Source organism: Rhopalosiphum padi, chromosome 1 (assembly GCF_020882245.1).
Source record: "Rhopalosiphum padi isolate XX-2018 chromosome 1, ASM2088224v1, whole genome shotgun sequence".
Classification (NCBI taxonomy): Eukaryota; Metazoa; Arthropoda; class Insecta; order Hemiptera; family Aphididae; genus Rhopalosiphum; species Rhopalosiphum padi.
The window spans coordinates 67,134,619-67,150,803 of NC_083597.1; the positions used below are offsets into that span (position 1 = coordinate 67,134,619).

The 16,185-nt window shown below is 26.5% G+C and overlaps 1 protein-coding gene across 2 annotated transcripts; it reads left to right on the top strand.

Moving 5' to 3' along the window:
* The first annotated feature begins 973 nt into the window (after positions 1 to 973).
* On the top strand, positions 974 to 15,967 carry LOC132930850 (phosphatidylcholine translocator ABCB4-like). Of its 2 annotated transcripts, XM_060996933.1 has the most exons (28): positions 974 to 1,275; positions 4,456 to 4,550; positions 4,676 to 4,736; positions 8,292 to 8,429; positions 8,769 to 8,830; positions 8,910 to 9,033; positions 9,104 to 9,237; positions 9,346 to 9,517; positions 9,614 to 9,738; positions 10,425 to 10,596; positions 10,666 to 10,890; positions 10,954 to 11,079; positions 11,144 to 11,347; positions 11,404 to 11,655; positions 11,718 to 11,839; positions 11,913 to 12,000; positions 12,128 to 12,205; positions 12,342 to 12,485; positions 12,567 to 12,668; positions 12,750 to 12,911; positions 12,992 to 13,195; positions 13,273 to 13,373; positions 13,438 to 13,578; positions 13,645 to 13,801; positions 13,903 to 14,097; positions 14,181 to 14,387; positions 14,469 to 14,615; positions 15,097 to 15,967. In XM_060996933.1, the coding sequence occupies exons 1-28, from the start codon at positions 1,204 to 1,206 to the stop codon at positions 15,289 to 15,291; spliced, it is 4,005 nt and encodes a 1,334-aa protein (XP_060852916.1). In that variant the 5' UTR covers positions 974 to 1,203; the 3' UTR covers positions 15,292 to 15,967. The 2 variants fall into 2 exon arrangements, with proteins under 2 accessions (XP_060852916.1, XP_060852924.1); XM_060996941.1 differs by lacking the exon at positions 12,128 to 12,205.
* Positions 15,968 to 16,185: the final 218 nt, after the last annotated feature.

Consider the following 16,185-nt stretch of genomic DNA (forward strand, 5'->3'; position numbering starts at 1 on the left):
TATTCATTGAGTAAAATTAATTGTCAATGAATATATTTACAAGGTTTGGTTCTACTTATATTTGTGAACAAACGTTTTCCCGCTTTAATTACGCAAATGTTTAGAAAAATCTCGTTTTACACTTAAATTTTGAACTATACATAACGATACTGTATTCATTATTTTTGTTATAATTCAAAAACATTATTCATGGCGACATATAATTTATTTTTACCTAACACTTTTTATACGTATAATGATATTTTCAAATATTTTACCAAATAGCAATATTAGAAACACAACATGAAATATACTTGATGATATAGACCGTCTTCGCTCAGAATACTTTTTCGTATAAAATGATAATCACTGAATTCTAATACAAAATATCCATTATTGTGACTTACTCGACACCTAATCGATACCTAACAGGAGAGCAATACCCACAAGCCAACCTTTTTACTATTTCATTACCATTTAATATTGCATGTAAATTAATTCCTTCAACCTCTCCTCTATATAAAATCTAAATTTACGCTACAGAAAGAGGTACTACGTATATTTATTTATCTCTCCTTACGTTTTAGAAATAAAATTAGGCTATTTTTGATTATGATAATATATTATATGCAATTATGTAAGATGGAAATTATTAATAAGGAAAAAAAGATTAAGTTGAAATTAGATAGCGAGTAAATCGAACGATTTTTTTTCAGTTATCTATATATGGACTGGTCAAACTTTTCTCCCCTCTGTTAAAAACTGAAATTACGCCACTGGATTTAAATAAATGATTGCACAATGTACAAAAAATACACCATCATATTATGTATAATAATTATCATATTATACGTTTTCATTGATCTATGCCCTCAAGAGTATTTTTTTTTTATTAAAGTACTTGACAATATTCTCTATTTCCCTCTCCCAAACAACCAAATAGATTAGATATTCACTATTTTTATATTATATTTTCAGCGGTTTTCTACGATTTATCAAGACAAGTATTTTAAATCATTAACTTAAATAAATGGCACATGAGCATACACACGCATCGCACACACTAACCACTAATGTTATTTAAGACAAAAATGGTTTTTATCGTCAGGTGTTCGTTGTGTTTTGTATTCATGTCATTAATTATTTAACAAGTAGATTCTTGAATAGACGTAAGATTTTCATCAGTTACTGTACCCTGTACATTTATTTATATGCTAACGAATCATGCCGTCAGAAACCTACACAGTGGATCAAGATGCCTTCAAAAGTAAATTTAACAACAATAAAATACATCAGGTATGATCAGAAGTAATCATTTTAAATAAATATTTATATATTAAATAATAAATAATTTGTTTTAATAGATTATAAAGGCTATAAGTTATGAATAAATTACCTTTCATTTAAATACCAAAAAATTTTTTCTAATTTTTTCTAATTCAAATTAACAATAAATAAAGTTTATGGCGGTTTTTTTAATTTAGTATTAAAGAAGATTAATTTTAAATAATGTTATCTAAAAGAATATTAAGAACTTTTAAAACGAAACCAATGATATACATTTTCACCATTATATAATTAAATTAATTATATATTTATTACTACTCAACGACAATTGATGTTTACACTATTAAATATTAATGCATAAAATACTTTTCAAACATTGGCACATGTGTTTCTCTCTAAAATATTTAAATGATATATAGTATTTTCTGCATTTTATTTGTTTTTAAGAGCAAATTTTTCTCAAGAAACAAAATAAGTATAGGTACTATGCAGTGATGCAGTCATATCCGGTTAAATAAAAGAATTTGTAGATTTAAAAACACTTCACTAGATAAACTAAAGCAACCGATCATACTTTGATTAAATAAAACTGAAAGAAATTAGTATAAATCAATACATTATGTTAAGTCAATGTTAAAATATATTATTTTTCCAATACGATTCTATGTTGACAGTTTGACACTTAGTCATATTTTAAGTATTTGTCAATATTACCTATTTATGTAATAAATAATAATACTTGATAAGACAATTAAATATAGTAAATTTAATTATCAATTAAAATGGTGTATTTACTTTCGCTAATCACTTATTACCAAGAGAATGATATAATACGTGATTGTATTAACAGTATTAATATTTTTTAATATAAAGTCTGGTAACAAATTGGATCTTGTCTATACTATGGTGAAGAAAGGAGGAGGGGTTAAAAGAACTTTTAAAAATATTCGGGAAAGCGGAAATATTTACACAAAAGTTTTTTTGACAAAATTGACTCGATTTTGTTTAATGTTGTAATTTTAAAACGAATAACTATAGAGACTTGAATTTTACTAATCTTTTTTTATTTTAAATATTTTCTACACAATGTACAATTTTCACAATATTTTAATCTTTTTTGCACTATTTATAGACGCATTTGAAATTGTCTACCTTTTAAAAACAAATTTCAGTTTATGTGTGATAAATACATAATATTTTTTTTTGTAAGTAAAAACTATTAAAAGTTCTTTTACAAGGTTCCTCATAAGTAGTTTTTACCACAATTAAAATCTATCAAAAGTACATAATCAAAACTTTTATTGTGAGCATTTAAACTTCAAGGTACTAAAATTATCATAACATTTTTAATTAAATCTCCAAAGTTTTGACGATTTAATCAATATTTCTTAAATCTTTTTTTTTTAATATATAAAATAGTTTATTATAAAGCCACATTAATGCTTTGAAAACAATCAACGTTTAAATATTAATAATATTGGATATTAAATGGTATAAAAACTATTTATCCAAGTATGCCCTTACAATCTTAAAAATATGCTCTTAAATTAAAAATTTCAAAATATGCAAATCATATATTAAGAATTCTGGTTATTTCATTGATAACATTGTAAGTCGTATTTTTTACTTATTTACCGTGTAATAAGATCACCTAGAAAAATATATGCAAATTCACGAATGTCTAGCGATCACTAATTGATTAATGTCGTATTCAGAAAACAACTTGAGCGTTCATAAATTAAATTATCGTTAGTATGAAAACTCAGATCGAGTTATTTAAAACACAATTTAATAATGGACATTAAACATATACATAAATTTGATTAGAAGCAAGTACTGTAGATTAAATTGAAGATTCGTGAATAGAAGAATAAATAAAGATCGATAATAAAAAGTAATAATTGCACTGCAATGCTATGTGTAGGACATTTATACAGGTATACCTTAAAAAACTGCAATTAAAAATCATTAAAATAAAAAAAAAAGTTATTATTTTCATTATATATATATCGAAGCAAGGTTATTATATGCATCAAAGAATTTGTAATAATTAACAATAATATAAGTATTACATTTTATTTTTAGTAGTTATATTATTTATAAAAAAATATTTTTTAGGTTATATTATACAATTTCATAAAATCACACCACCTTTTATTTGTATTTTTTGTCCGATTATATATTTGTAGTAGTTATTTGTGTATAAATATATATTAGGTAATATATCATATATATATATATTTTTTATAATTAAATTTTAAAAATAAATTCATTGAAATATATCATTTAATATTTTAATTTTCCACCTTTATATTCAAGAGGGCTACCTGATATCCGTGATAATAATTTATAATATTTCAATTTACAAATACAATGCAATATTTGTGTACACTATACACATACCTACTAATATACTAACAGTGTCCATCAGACGCCGCCGTCGTATTTGTTCCATTCAATACACCTAAATTTTAATACCTACATTTTTTTTAAATCTAAATAATTTAATTATTTTAATATTACCATTAATTTTGCCGCATTTCAAACAACAAGCCTATCGCCTATGTTTTTATATGAATAATACCGAGACAAACATACGGAGTATACCAGTATGGAGTAGATAGGAGCGGGTATTAGTAGTTATTTTTATCTAATCAGTAATCAGTATTCAGTAATCATTATTTGTGCTTATTATGATTTAACGTTTTAACAATTCACTTACTTTTATTTATATAAGTAATTACTTTAAAGTACTTAAAACATTGATAACAGCCACATTTGGGCACGCGAGTAATAATGATCAAAATATTCGGTATTTATAATAAATAACCTACTCGAAAAAAAAAATATTTTTAATTTTAAAATTAGTTACATATAATAACTGTTAACACTTATAGACATTTATATGAATAGGTATGTTATTTTTTTGCTATCCTGTGATAATTTAATCTTTACAAAAATGCGAAAAAGATGTTCTAAACATAAAATATGTGACTTAAAAACATTTTGACTAGGGTAAATAGGCTGTAAAAATGAAATAAAGTTAAGTGAAAAATTAACAAGGAATAGGTTCGACCATATTTTGTGCGGAGTGTATACACAATGTTCATAACAAACAAACGATCGATTATAAAATGTGAGTATATTAATGAAGTGTATATAATATGCTATGTGCGTGATATGTTACAGAAACACGAATTCAGTGAAGATATTGAGTTGCCATCAATCATAAGCGCATCGATCCACTCGGGATTATCAAACTCCACGCTAAATCTGAATAATAGGTAAGAGTACATTGTATTACAGAGAGTTAACCCGATAAATATTCTATACATCATATTGTTATATGTATTACTTCTGTTTAACCTATACATAACATTATTATTAATATTGTAATGTATTTTTTCAGATCCACCGTCAAACCAGAATGCAAATCCGTATCCGAAGTCAAGTTTGGCCTATTGCGCATTGTAAGTTTCAGATTGTCGACTTTTTATTATTTATACTTATAGTTATAAGTGTTACAATGTATATAGAGTTTGATATATAGATTATACTATTATACTCGTATTAAGTCGCATAGATTTACTTCGGGGAAGTAGCTAAATAAATATGCCCCTAAATTGGAAATTTAAATTTGGTACAAATACCAGTTCTAGATGATTGGAAAATGAATATTTTGTAATTGATCCTGGGAAATCTAATTGCAGCTACAGATATTTCTTTTTGAGTAAAAAGATTTAGTCCAAACCTTTAGTTTTCACAAATAATTTATTATATACTAAATTTTGATTAAAAATTTAAAAAATTTGAATTTAATATTAAGGTAATATTGTAATATCAAAGTGATATTCACATTTAATAATATAACACATGTTTTCCAATCCTTTTAACCATATCCAAATTATACTATATGATAAACTATTATAATGCGAATTTAATATAAAAGAGTTAAGATTTATTTATTTCAATTAACAGTACATAATTAATAAAATACAATACAATTCGATTTAAATGTTTATTGGATTATATCCAAAGTTTTATGTTATGCTGTAGTTAAGGGTTAAAATAATTATAGTAATTGTAAAAATGTATATTTAATATAGGAAAAGGATGAATAATATAATAGTGAGAAGTATTTTAAAGAGATAAAAAAATAAAAATAAAAATTATAGTTCATAAGTTAGTTATTTTAGTAAAGGTAAATTTTTGTTAACTTGTTAGATATAAATTAAATCGTCGGTATTTATTTTATGTTCAAACAAAAAATACAAAATTTAAGGATCAGATCGACTAAAACTAGTAATAATATCAATAATATGTTTACCATCAAATCTTGTATTATAAGTATTATAATATGAACTAATAAATTAATTGCATTTCTATGTTTAAATATAACAGTTAAACACGAATACACAATAATATGTTAGAAACTTATTATTTAAATATTATTTTCATTATTTCATCATACATTTATACAAAGAAGTTGTTGAATAAAGTCTTAAATTATTGAATACAAATTGTAAAAGAAAATAGATATATAGTACGAGTATTCAAATAAATAAATTTATTTGCTACATAAAACATATAATGTATAAATAATTCGTAACTCTACTAGAAAGATATCAAACTTACTATTATTTGTCATTGAAAAAAATGATTATATAATTATTGTATACTATTATACTAATTTATAAAGCTGAAGGATGTATTATCGAGTTAAAATGATATAGTTCAGTTAATTTTAATTAAGACACATAATGAATTACTATTTATTTAAGATTTAACGGATTACAGTTTATTCCATAGTTTACAATAACTTGTTAATTAATTTTATAGTCATGTTAAGTTCGTTTTTATATTTGTATATTATATTTTATACAAATTATTGTTATTATAAGAAAAAAAGAATAATTAAAGATTATTTTAAATATAGGATAGGATACATTCTACGTGGGTGTTTTGAATTGGGATATTTAAATCAAGGAATATTTTGAGCGTAGGATATATTGAATCCCAGCATGTTTTGGGAAATGTATTATATAAATTATAATACATATTATTTGGTTGTAGCTATGCCGTTATTGCCATTAATGTTAGAATGTGAATTTGGGTAAACGTACGAACTCGAATATTAACTTTAAAGTAAAAATACTAAGTAAAGTTTATAATATTGAGTAGGTATATATAACTGTATAAGTATCATTAAAGTCATGATGTTGAAGAGAGGGAAATGATAAAATGCTTTGATGCAGTCATGCAATAAGTGCCAATAACTCTATAATTATCTGCTGTGCTATTGTAGCTTATAATACCTAAAACCTATAACGCAGTCTTAACGAATTTAAAAATAACATTATGATTATGTTTTATGAAAATAAATCTATTTTATAACTTATAAGTAAATTAAGAACGTGATATATCAATAAATAAAGGTTATTATATCGTCTCAGACAATATAAGTACTTATGTCATACAGCAATTGAATATAATTTATTACATTTTCATATAATAAACTTGTAAATTAATACTAAGCTGCCAATACTTTTCCTTACTTTCCATGACATGCATCAATAACATATAAACTATGTACAATAAATCTCAATAAGTCGAACTTTAAGAGAAATTAAATTTTTTCATAGTTTTTAATTATTATAAAGTTAAATATAATTACAGTGTGTATTGTTATTGTTATTATTTTAAAATTATTACTAAAGAATTATTATAATACATTATACACAATTAAATAATTAATACATTTTACATTCGATAGCCGATAGCCGATACCACCGTACACATGTACTAATCGATCGCAACTGACAGTGCCGAATGTAGTGAAAATATACCGAATACCTAATACAATAATGAACATAATAAACACGATCAGGTTAAATTATAGGAACGCACAATCTGATTAGACAAATGATTATAAAAAATATCTGTCATTATCTGCTTATATTCGGGACTCAGAATATTCGAATTAGGTATCTATAGTTTTTCTTTCGAGTAATCGAGGTTTTCACAGGAGAATGGCATTCATTTTGACTTTGAGGTTTTCGACTTATCGAGATTCTATTGTATATTATAGTATTATTATACATTTATACCGAATCGATGTCAGTCAGGTTGATAAATATACGTTTTTAGCACTAAAAAAAGGAATAAGAAAGTGCATTTATTTTCATGTGCAAGTGTTTTTTTCATACTAATTAATTATAAAACCGGGAATTTTACTAAAAACAGTCAGATGAAAGGGTTACTATCTTGATAGGATAACTCTACTAGGCCTATTACTAAGTTTTAAACATTTAACCCAAAACGATGTTGAATTTATTGTTATGTAATAACACTAATAACACATATTATGCATACATCTTTGATATAGGCATTTTATATTAATATATACGGCGTGGTCATTTTATTTTAGATGTGTAAGAGTTTTTTTTTAAATTTTGATTAACTTCAAAAGTAAAATTATGTAATATTCAAGACATATATAAGATATATTTGACAAATTTAAAAAACCACCTAAACTTTAAATCCTTATATCTCATAAAATGCTCGTCCGAATCGCGGTTTTATGTATCAAAATATTCAAAAAAATATTCTGCTTCTTTTGAAATTAAAAATGTATATTGTCGTTCAAAAAAGTAACAAACTTAAGAAATTACAATAAAAAATATAAATTAAAAAAAATGTTAGTTTATTTTGACTGGATATTAAGTAAACATTTTTTTTTTTTACATTAATATATTTGAAATAACGAGTGTTATTCAACAAACGGATTACTTTGTATAAAAAAAAATCATTAGGTACGATATTAAATATTAAAAAAAAATAATAATTTCAGCTTATTGAATATTAGTTATCTACATAATAATATATTATATATAATGTTTTATTATAAAGATATGCAACTCATATAACTTTTAAGCCCTACTATTGCTTTATCGAATAATAGTTAATTAATAATTAGTTAAGCTCATATTAAAGTATGATTATACATTTATGTTCTAATATTGCAGTTCCGATACGCAGATATTTGGGATATGATATTGATGATATTGGGTATCATAATGTCTTTGGCTACAGGCGCTAGCTTACCCATTTTGGCAATGATTTTCGGTGATATGACAAATACATTTATCAGACAAACTAATGCGGTAATATCAATATATAATCTATATCTTAAGTACTTATAACCAAAATATTGAAATTAATTAATTATTATTGACAAAAAAATTGACTGGAAAAGCCAAAATTTCAATCATTCAAGTAAAGACTAATTATAGCATCTTGATTTATGCCATTGACCAAATTAATTTAAATTTCAACACTTCCAAGCAAATTAAAATTTTTAAGTTACAGTTTTCTTGGGCTTATTATTTTATTATTAAAATATACATCCGGAGTAGCAATGGCTATTGGGGATTACAGAATATACATATAGAGATGAGTTTAAAATTAAAATAGCAGTAATTTTATTATTTTTTTTTTTACAGCTAAATCCCATTACAGCAACAACACCGGATTATAGCGTCCTCCGCTCGGCTGTTTCAAACGAGTAGGTATATCATATTTATGATAAATTGTTTTCTGTTTGTATATTTTATTTAGCTTCTACACTACATTTTTTTTCGAAGGACAACTACACAGTTTGATTCTATTCCACCACTCACTCCCGAAGAGTTTGATAGTTACATGACGCAATTTGCGCTTTACTATTTATACATTGGTATTGCCGTATTGTTATCTGCATACATACAGGTGTTATAAAATGAAAGACCGTATTTGTACAACTGATTAACATAGAATATTTTATGTGTACATGTTATAGACTTGGTGCTGGGAGATGGCATGTGAAAGACAAGTTTACAGACTTCGCAATGTGTTTTTCTCGCAGATTATAAGACAAGACATAACTTGGTTCGATACTAATCAGAACAGTGATCTTACAACAAGACTATTCGAGTATGATGCACATTTGTTATTGGCAGTTTCTATCTCATATTTACTTTATATAGAATGTACTTGATACTAATATAAATTAGTTTAATTTTTAAATGTATACTTAAACAGTGATTTAGAACGAATTCGGGAAGGTATAAGTAGCAAGTTTAGCATGCTCACGCAGTACGTATCTACATTTATTTCTGGTCTGCTAGTTGGTTTCTACATAAGTCCTAAACTAACAGGGATCGTGCTTCTCGTTGGACCTATAATTATAGGAATCATGAGTTATCTGAGTCTGGTGAGATTATTTGTATATTCACAGTGAAATCACGCGCCTTATAGTACGAATACAATATGTAGATTTTACGTATCGGTGGAAATTAATTATTTACAGAATGCATCCAAAGCTTGTCATAGAGAACAAATAAAATACGCAGAGGCCGGATCGATTGCCGAAGAAGTGTTTACTTCCATTAGAACAGTAGCTGCGTTCGGATTAGAAAAACAAGGAATCTCACGGTGTGTAAACGTTATATGTATTATACATATATTGTATTTAATATTCTATTCGAGTTGATGTAACACTGGCTTAAATAATACGGTGATATTGTGATATTACGAGTAAAATAGTAAATTCTCACAAAACTGAAATCTATAGTTTTAATTATTGAATAATAATTGAATGTTAATGCTTAAAATATATTCACTATTTTTTACAAAGAAGATTAAAGGACACTTATAGATTTGCATTATAAATAGGCATACGGCTAGTTTTATGAATCAACTTATTACGAAAACTTTTTTGGTTATTTTTGGTGCAAAAAAACACGTAGACTCTCTTTAGATTAGACATTTAGGTAGGTACACCGTATATATTTATTTTAAAATTGAGAACAACATAAATTATTAACGTTTAATAGAAATAGATATATATTTTTTATGACACCTTTTGTTAATTTTTGATATGATTAAAGCTACCATTCTATTAAGCTATTTATGTTATCCAAATTTTAGTTCAATTCCCAAATAAATTAGTTAAAATATATTTTATATTTTATCAAGCCATAAATAATTCATATAATATTTATTGTTGTTGTAAGCCTGGAAGTAATTACAAAAATAAATCAGGCTACTCGAAATTTGCTATTGGAAGAGTTATACAATAAATTAATATAATTAAATATTACTTTTATGTTTATCTATAGGTATGTTGCAGCGTTAAAAAAAGGACGTAACATTGCGACTAAAAGGTATAGGGTTTTCTCTATAGGACTTGGTATCGTATTCATGTTGATGTACATAGGTTATGGGATTGCGTTTTACTACGGATCTTATTTGATTTCAATCGGTGAAGCTACACCTGGCACAGTTTTTACCGTAATTATTGTTAACTATTTTAAGAAATTTTATTATTAGCTTATAACGGTATAATATAATGCTAAATAGGTTTTCTTTAGCGTGATGGCGGGGTCATTTTCTATTGGTAGCTCTCTACCGTATTTAAATTCAGTTAGTACAGCCATCGGGGTGGCAAGAAATTTGTACGGTATTATTGATAGAGTTCCAAAAATTGATTCTTATTCAAAAAACGGATTAAAACCGAGAAAGGTTATCGGCAAAATTGAAGTTCGAAACGTAGATTTCAGATATCCATCGAGACCAGCAGTCAAAGTGAGTCAATACGTGTAAATGAATAAAATGATATTCAACAATTATTTTATTATTTTATTTCAGGTACTAAATAATTTAAATTTTACAACCAAACCTGGTCAAACAGTTGCATTAGTAGGTTCAAGTGGTGCTGGTAAAAGTACTATTGTAGGTTTACTTTTACGATTCTATGACCCAGAAGCTGGACAAGTAAATCGTTTTGTCCATCACTTTGATTTACTTTTATTTCATATTGCTATTACATTATTTCCAGATTTATTTAGATTCTATTAAACTAACCGACCTTAATGTTCATTGGCTACGAGATCAAATCGGGGTTGTATCTCAAGAACCTATTCTTTTTGGAGTGTCAATAGCTGATAATATACGATATGGCCGAGAAGATATAACAAATGATGAACTTATTGAAGCAGCTATTCAAGCTAATGCTCACAATTTTATAAAAGATTTGCCAAACGTAACGAGTCTTTAAACCATAAACATTATGCCATTCATAAAATACATATTATTTAGGGCTATAACACGTATGTTGGCGACAGAGGTTGTCAACTATCTGGTGGACAAAAGCAACGGATCTCAATAGCAAGGGCATTAGTTAGGGATCCAAAAATACTTTTGTTGGATGAAGCAACGTCAGCGTTAGACTCTCAGAGTGAAGGAATTGTTCAAGATGCATTGGATCGAGTAATGAAAGGTAGAACAACTATTATTGTAGCTCATAGACTCTCAACAATAAGGAATGCGGATGTCATACATGCAATGAAGGTACCTATTTAATCAATTAAAACAAGTATAAACAGTATTTTTATTTATTTATTTTTAATTAGAACGGTAAAATTTATGAATCTGGAACACATACTGAATTAATGAACAAAAAAGGTTTGTACTATAAATTAGTGGTGACTCAAACCAATACATGTAACGAGGAAAAAGAAGAAACAGCTTTGGGGTGAGTAAATAATATTATATACAAAGCATATAAAGTATAACAACTAATTGTTAAATTTAAACACAATTTAAAGAGAGGAAGATAAAACTGATGATTATGAAAATTGTGAAGAAATAGTTGAAGATTCTTCAACATGTGTAGATGACAATTTAAAAGAAATTGTAAGAAGGTTATAGTTTAAACTAATGCTTATTTACTAATTTCATAATACATATTTCATATCAATAATATACTCATTTCAATCATTAATAACAATAATCAAAAAATATCATTTTAAATTGTTTAAAGACTGATATTCCCGAGGAGCTGCAGAAACTTAACAAAATTAGAAAAATGAGCATCATACAATTTCATAATAATTGTGTGGTAATATTATAGATACAGTTCATTATTATTTGCTTTTTGTGATGTCGAGATTTATTTACTGAACCATATTCATGCGGGTGTGTTAACGAAATACATTAATAATATAAATGTATAATGATGTATTTTTTTGTTATAGGAAAAAAATTCCAAGTATTGTATGTGGAAATTAATTAAATTTAACTCACCGGAATGGGCGTTTTTATTATTTGGTTGTATCGGTTGTATCATCAACGGTGGTTTAGTTCCTATTTATGCATATTTTTATGGACAAGTATTTGAGGTGAGAAAATAACTAAAATTAAAAATTATTATTACAAATTATTTACGATAGGGTTTTAACTTAAATGTAATTTGATATTAGTCTTTAACACTGAAAGGCGAAGAGTTGGAAAGAGAATCACGATTTTGGTCTTTAATGTTTGTCGTACTTGGAATAATGGCTGGTTTGACCATAGTATGTCAAGTATGTATTCCAAATTATTATAATCCAAATGGTTTAGACGTTTAGTCTATGTAAATGATAAATTGAAAGTCGTATTTATAGACGTGGCTACTAACATTCGCTTCGGAGAAACTAATGATGCGTCTCCGAGCTATGGCATTCACCAATATACTCAGGCAATCTGTTGGGTGGTTCGACAATAAAGACTCGAATCCAGGGTGTTTAACCACGAAATTAGCAAGAGATGCTCCAATAGTGAAAGCGGTCTGCTGATATTACTTAAATCTAAGTTTCAATTTAATATGAATTATAATTACTAATTTTTGTTGTTGTTGTTTATTTAGGCTGGTGGAATGCGTGCCGGTCAAGTGATGTCATCGGCTGTAACGCTCATCATAGCTGTTTGCATAGCGATTATTTATGGATGGAAACTAGCTATAGTGCTTGGCCTCGCTGTCCCATTGATAATATGCGCTGGATACCAACAACAAATGGGTCTCAGAAAAAACCAACGAAGAGACGCGAAATTTATGGATGAAGCGGGAAGAGTAATAAATAATATACGTTTATATTATAACAATGCACGTATATTTTATAACTGAGATAAAAAAATTTTAATTTTTAGATTGCAACCGAAAGTGTACAGAACGTGCGTACGGTGCAATCGTTAGGAACAGAGGAAAAGTTTGTTGAGCTCTATCATAAAAGCTTAAAAATCCCAAACAAGTAAAATTAAACCACAGCCTTTGTGATTATTGTACACTATAAATTTAATTAAATTATTTATTAGAGAAGCAAAAAAACAAGCATACATATATGCCGCTTTATTTGCTCTGTCACAATCGATTACATATGTACTATATTCAGTCGCCTTCAAGTATGGATCATATTTAGTACTTCAAGGAGAAATGACACCTTCCGCTGTATATAGGTATGTTTGGTAAAACTAAATTTTGATGGATTACAAACAATAAATTAATATAAATACTCTCTAAAGGGTTTTTTTCGCACTATCATTTTCCGCCCATTCCGTCGGCCATACAATGGCGTTCCTACAAGATTATGCTAAAGCGAAACATTCTGCTTCCCTTATATTTCAACTAATTGAAAAACCAACGGAAATCGATAGTCAATCGGACGATGGGGAAAACCCGGTACTTAAACAATTTTGTATTATTATTTTTTTTTTTTAATACAACTACCTACATATATATAAATATTATGGTATGCTTATTTATGTATAATCGTTTTTTAGGAAATAATAGGTAAAATATCATTTAAAGGCGTTAGTTTTTCATATCCGTCTAGAAAAACAAAGAAAGTCCTTAACCACATGGATTTCACGGTAGAACCAGGAAAAACATTAGCATTAGTCGGTGAATCAGGTTGTGGAAAAAGTACAGTTATTTCACTTCTTGAGAGATTTTATAACCCTTCTTTCGGTGTGATCGTGAGTCTTATTGTTATCCATCGTGTTATAAATAATACAACTGTTTAACAGTAATGACAACTTTTATTAATTATAACGTATAGGAAGTAGATGGCAAAGACATCCGTTCAATAAACATCAAACATTTGCGAAAAAACATTGGTCTAGTTACTCAGGAACCCGTGTTGTTTGACTGTACCATCAGAGAAAATATCAGTTATGGTGTATCTTGTAATGACGTATCATTTGATGCAATAGTTGAAGCTGCGAAAAAAGCAAATGCGCACAATTTTATAATGAGTTTACCACAAGTATGATAATATAAAATACGTTTGTTGAATTTAATGTTTTTATAATTATAGTATGTATATAATTAAATATGAAATTTGTAGGGTTATGACACAATAACTGGTGAGAGAGGTACACAGCTGTCTGGTGGTCAAAAACAAAGAATTGCTATAGCTAGAGCATTGGTAAGAAATCCTAAAATACTTTTGTTAGATGAAGCGACTTCAGCATTGGACACAGAAAGTGAAAAAGTAAGATATTTTATACGAAAAATATTTCATTAATTATAAATTATAATACAACTAAATGTGTAAAGTTATACACCGCCCCTTCGTTTTATGTGTTTCACCTTCAAACTAGGGTGACACAATATGTTACATTTTTCGTATTGAGTTCCTCACTAGTATTCAGTAATATATTTTTTTTTTAAATTGAAGTTCAAATATACAGCAGACAACGATATTATGTTGATATTTGTATATGCACAAATAAAATAAAAACCCTAAATATTGAAATTACGTATTTGTATTGTTAAATTAGTTATTAAAATAAATATTTATTATCAATTTCATCAATTATAATAATAATATGTATTATGTATAATATTATATTAATGAAATATTCTATATTCTTAAATTCAATTATATTTGAACGTTTAGTACATAATTTAAAAATAGTTACAATTATTTAAAACAGTGTCTAAACGTAGAAATTATGGTGTTTAATTTTTAGATTGTTCAAGAAGCTATAGATGAAGCTAGGAAAGGTAGGACATGTATTACAATCGCTCATCGTTTGTCAACAATTCAATCGGCAGATGACATTGCTGTAGTTTGGCGAGGGCAAATCACCGAACTTGGTTCCCACGAAGAATTACAAAAATTAAAGGGATGTTACTATGAATTAGTAAAACGGCAACAGATGTAACAATAAAAAATTGTGCCACGAGATGTACAATACTGCGAAAATATAGAAATCAATTTAAAATTGTTTATGTCAAATTGTCCATACTTTTAAATCATCTCTACACTATAATATTATCTAATTATATATATATTATATATAAAAGACATAACATAATGTCTTATAATATAAACATATTTATTAAACGGCAGACCAAATCATATTATATAGATTAACAACAACTAATAATATATTTTGAATTTTGGAGAACTTGCCTTTTTTGTTTTGTTATCTTGTATACTTATACCCGTGTATATAGGTATTTTTTTTAACTGGCAAGTCGTTTATTTTATATATCATGTGTCATCATAAAAGTATACTATGTCAAAATAATTTATTTCTTGCAAATTTCAATCAGATTTTATAAATAATCCATTAATCCCGTTAAAAATGATTGACACGAAAAACATACTAAATCATGTAACCTTGTCTAACGTGCGTAATAGCTACATAGATCTATGCTACACATTTTTTTTTGTAATTTTAGCTTTTATTCAAAGGTTCTTTAATGATAATTTATAATCGTAAAAATTAAACATTTAACTGATTATTTGATTAAGTAATATAATTTTCAACTTTTAAACAAACTTTTTGAGACCATTTGTAGAATGTGATAATTAAACGATAAATTACGATTTTAGTTATTTTTTTTATTTTATTGTAATTTGAAAAATATTGATCGTAAGAACTAAAAAACTTTTTGCCATTGCGTATATTATATATTATTTAATCATTTTCTTTACGTCACAATTAAATGATCGACACATTTGAACTGATAATTTTAAGATATAAATACTGCGAACCTATTCATAACACTTTACGTCGGTTGATATTATATAAATAACATAATATAATAAA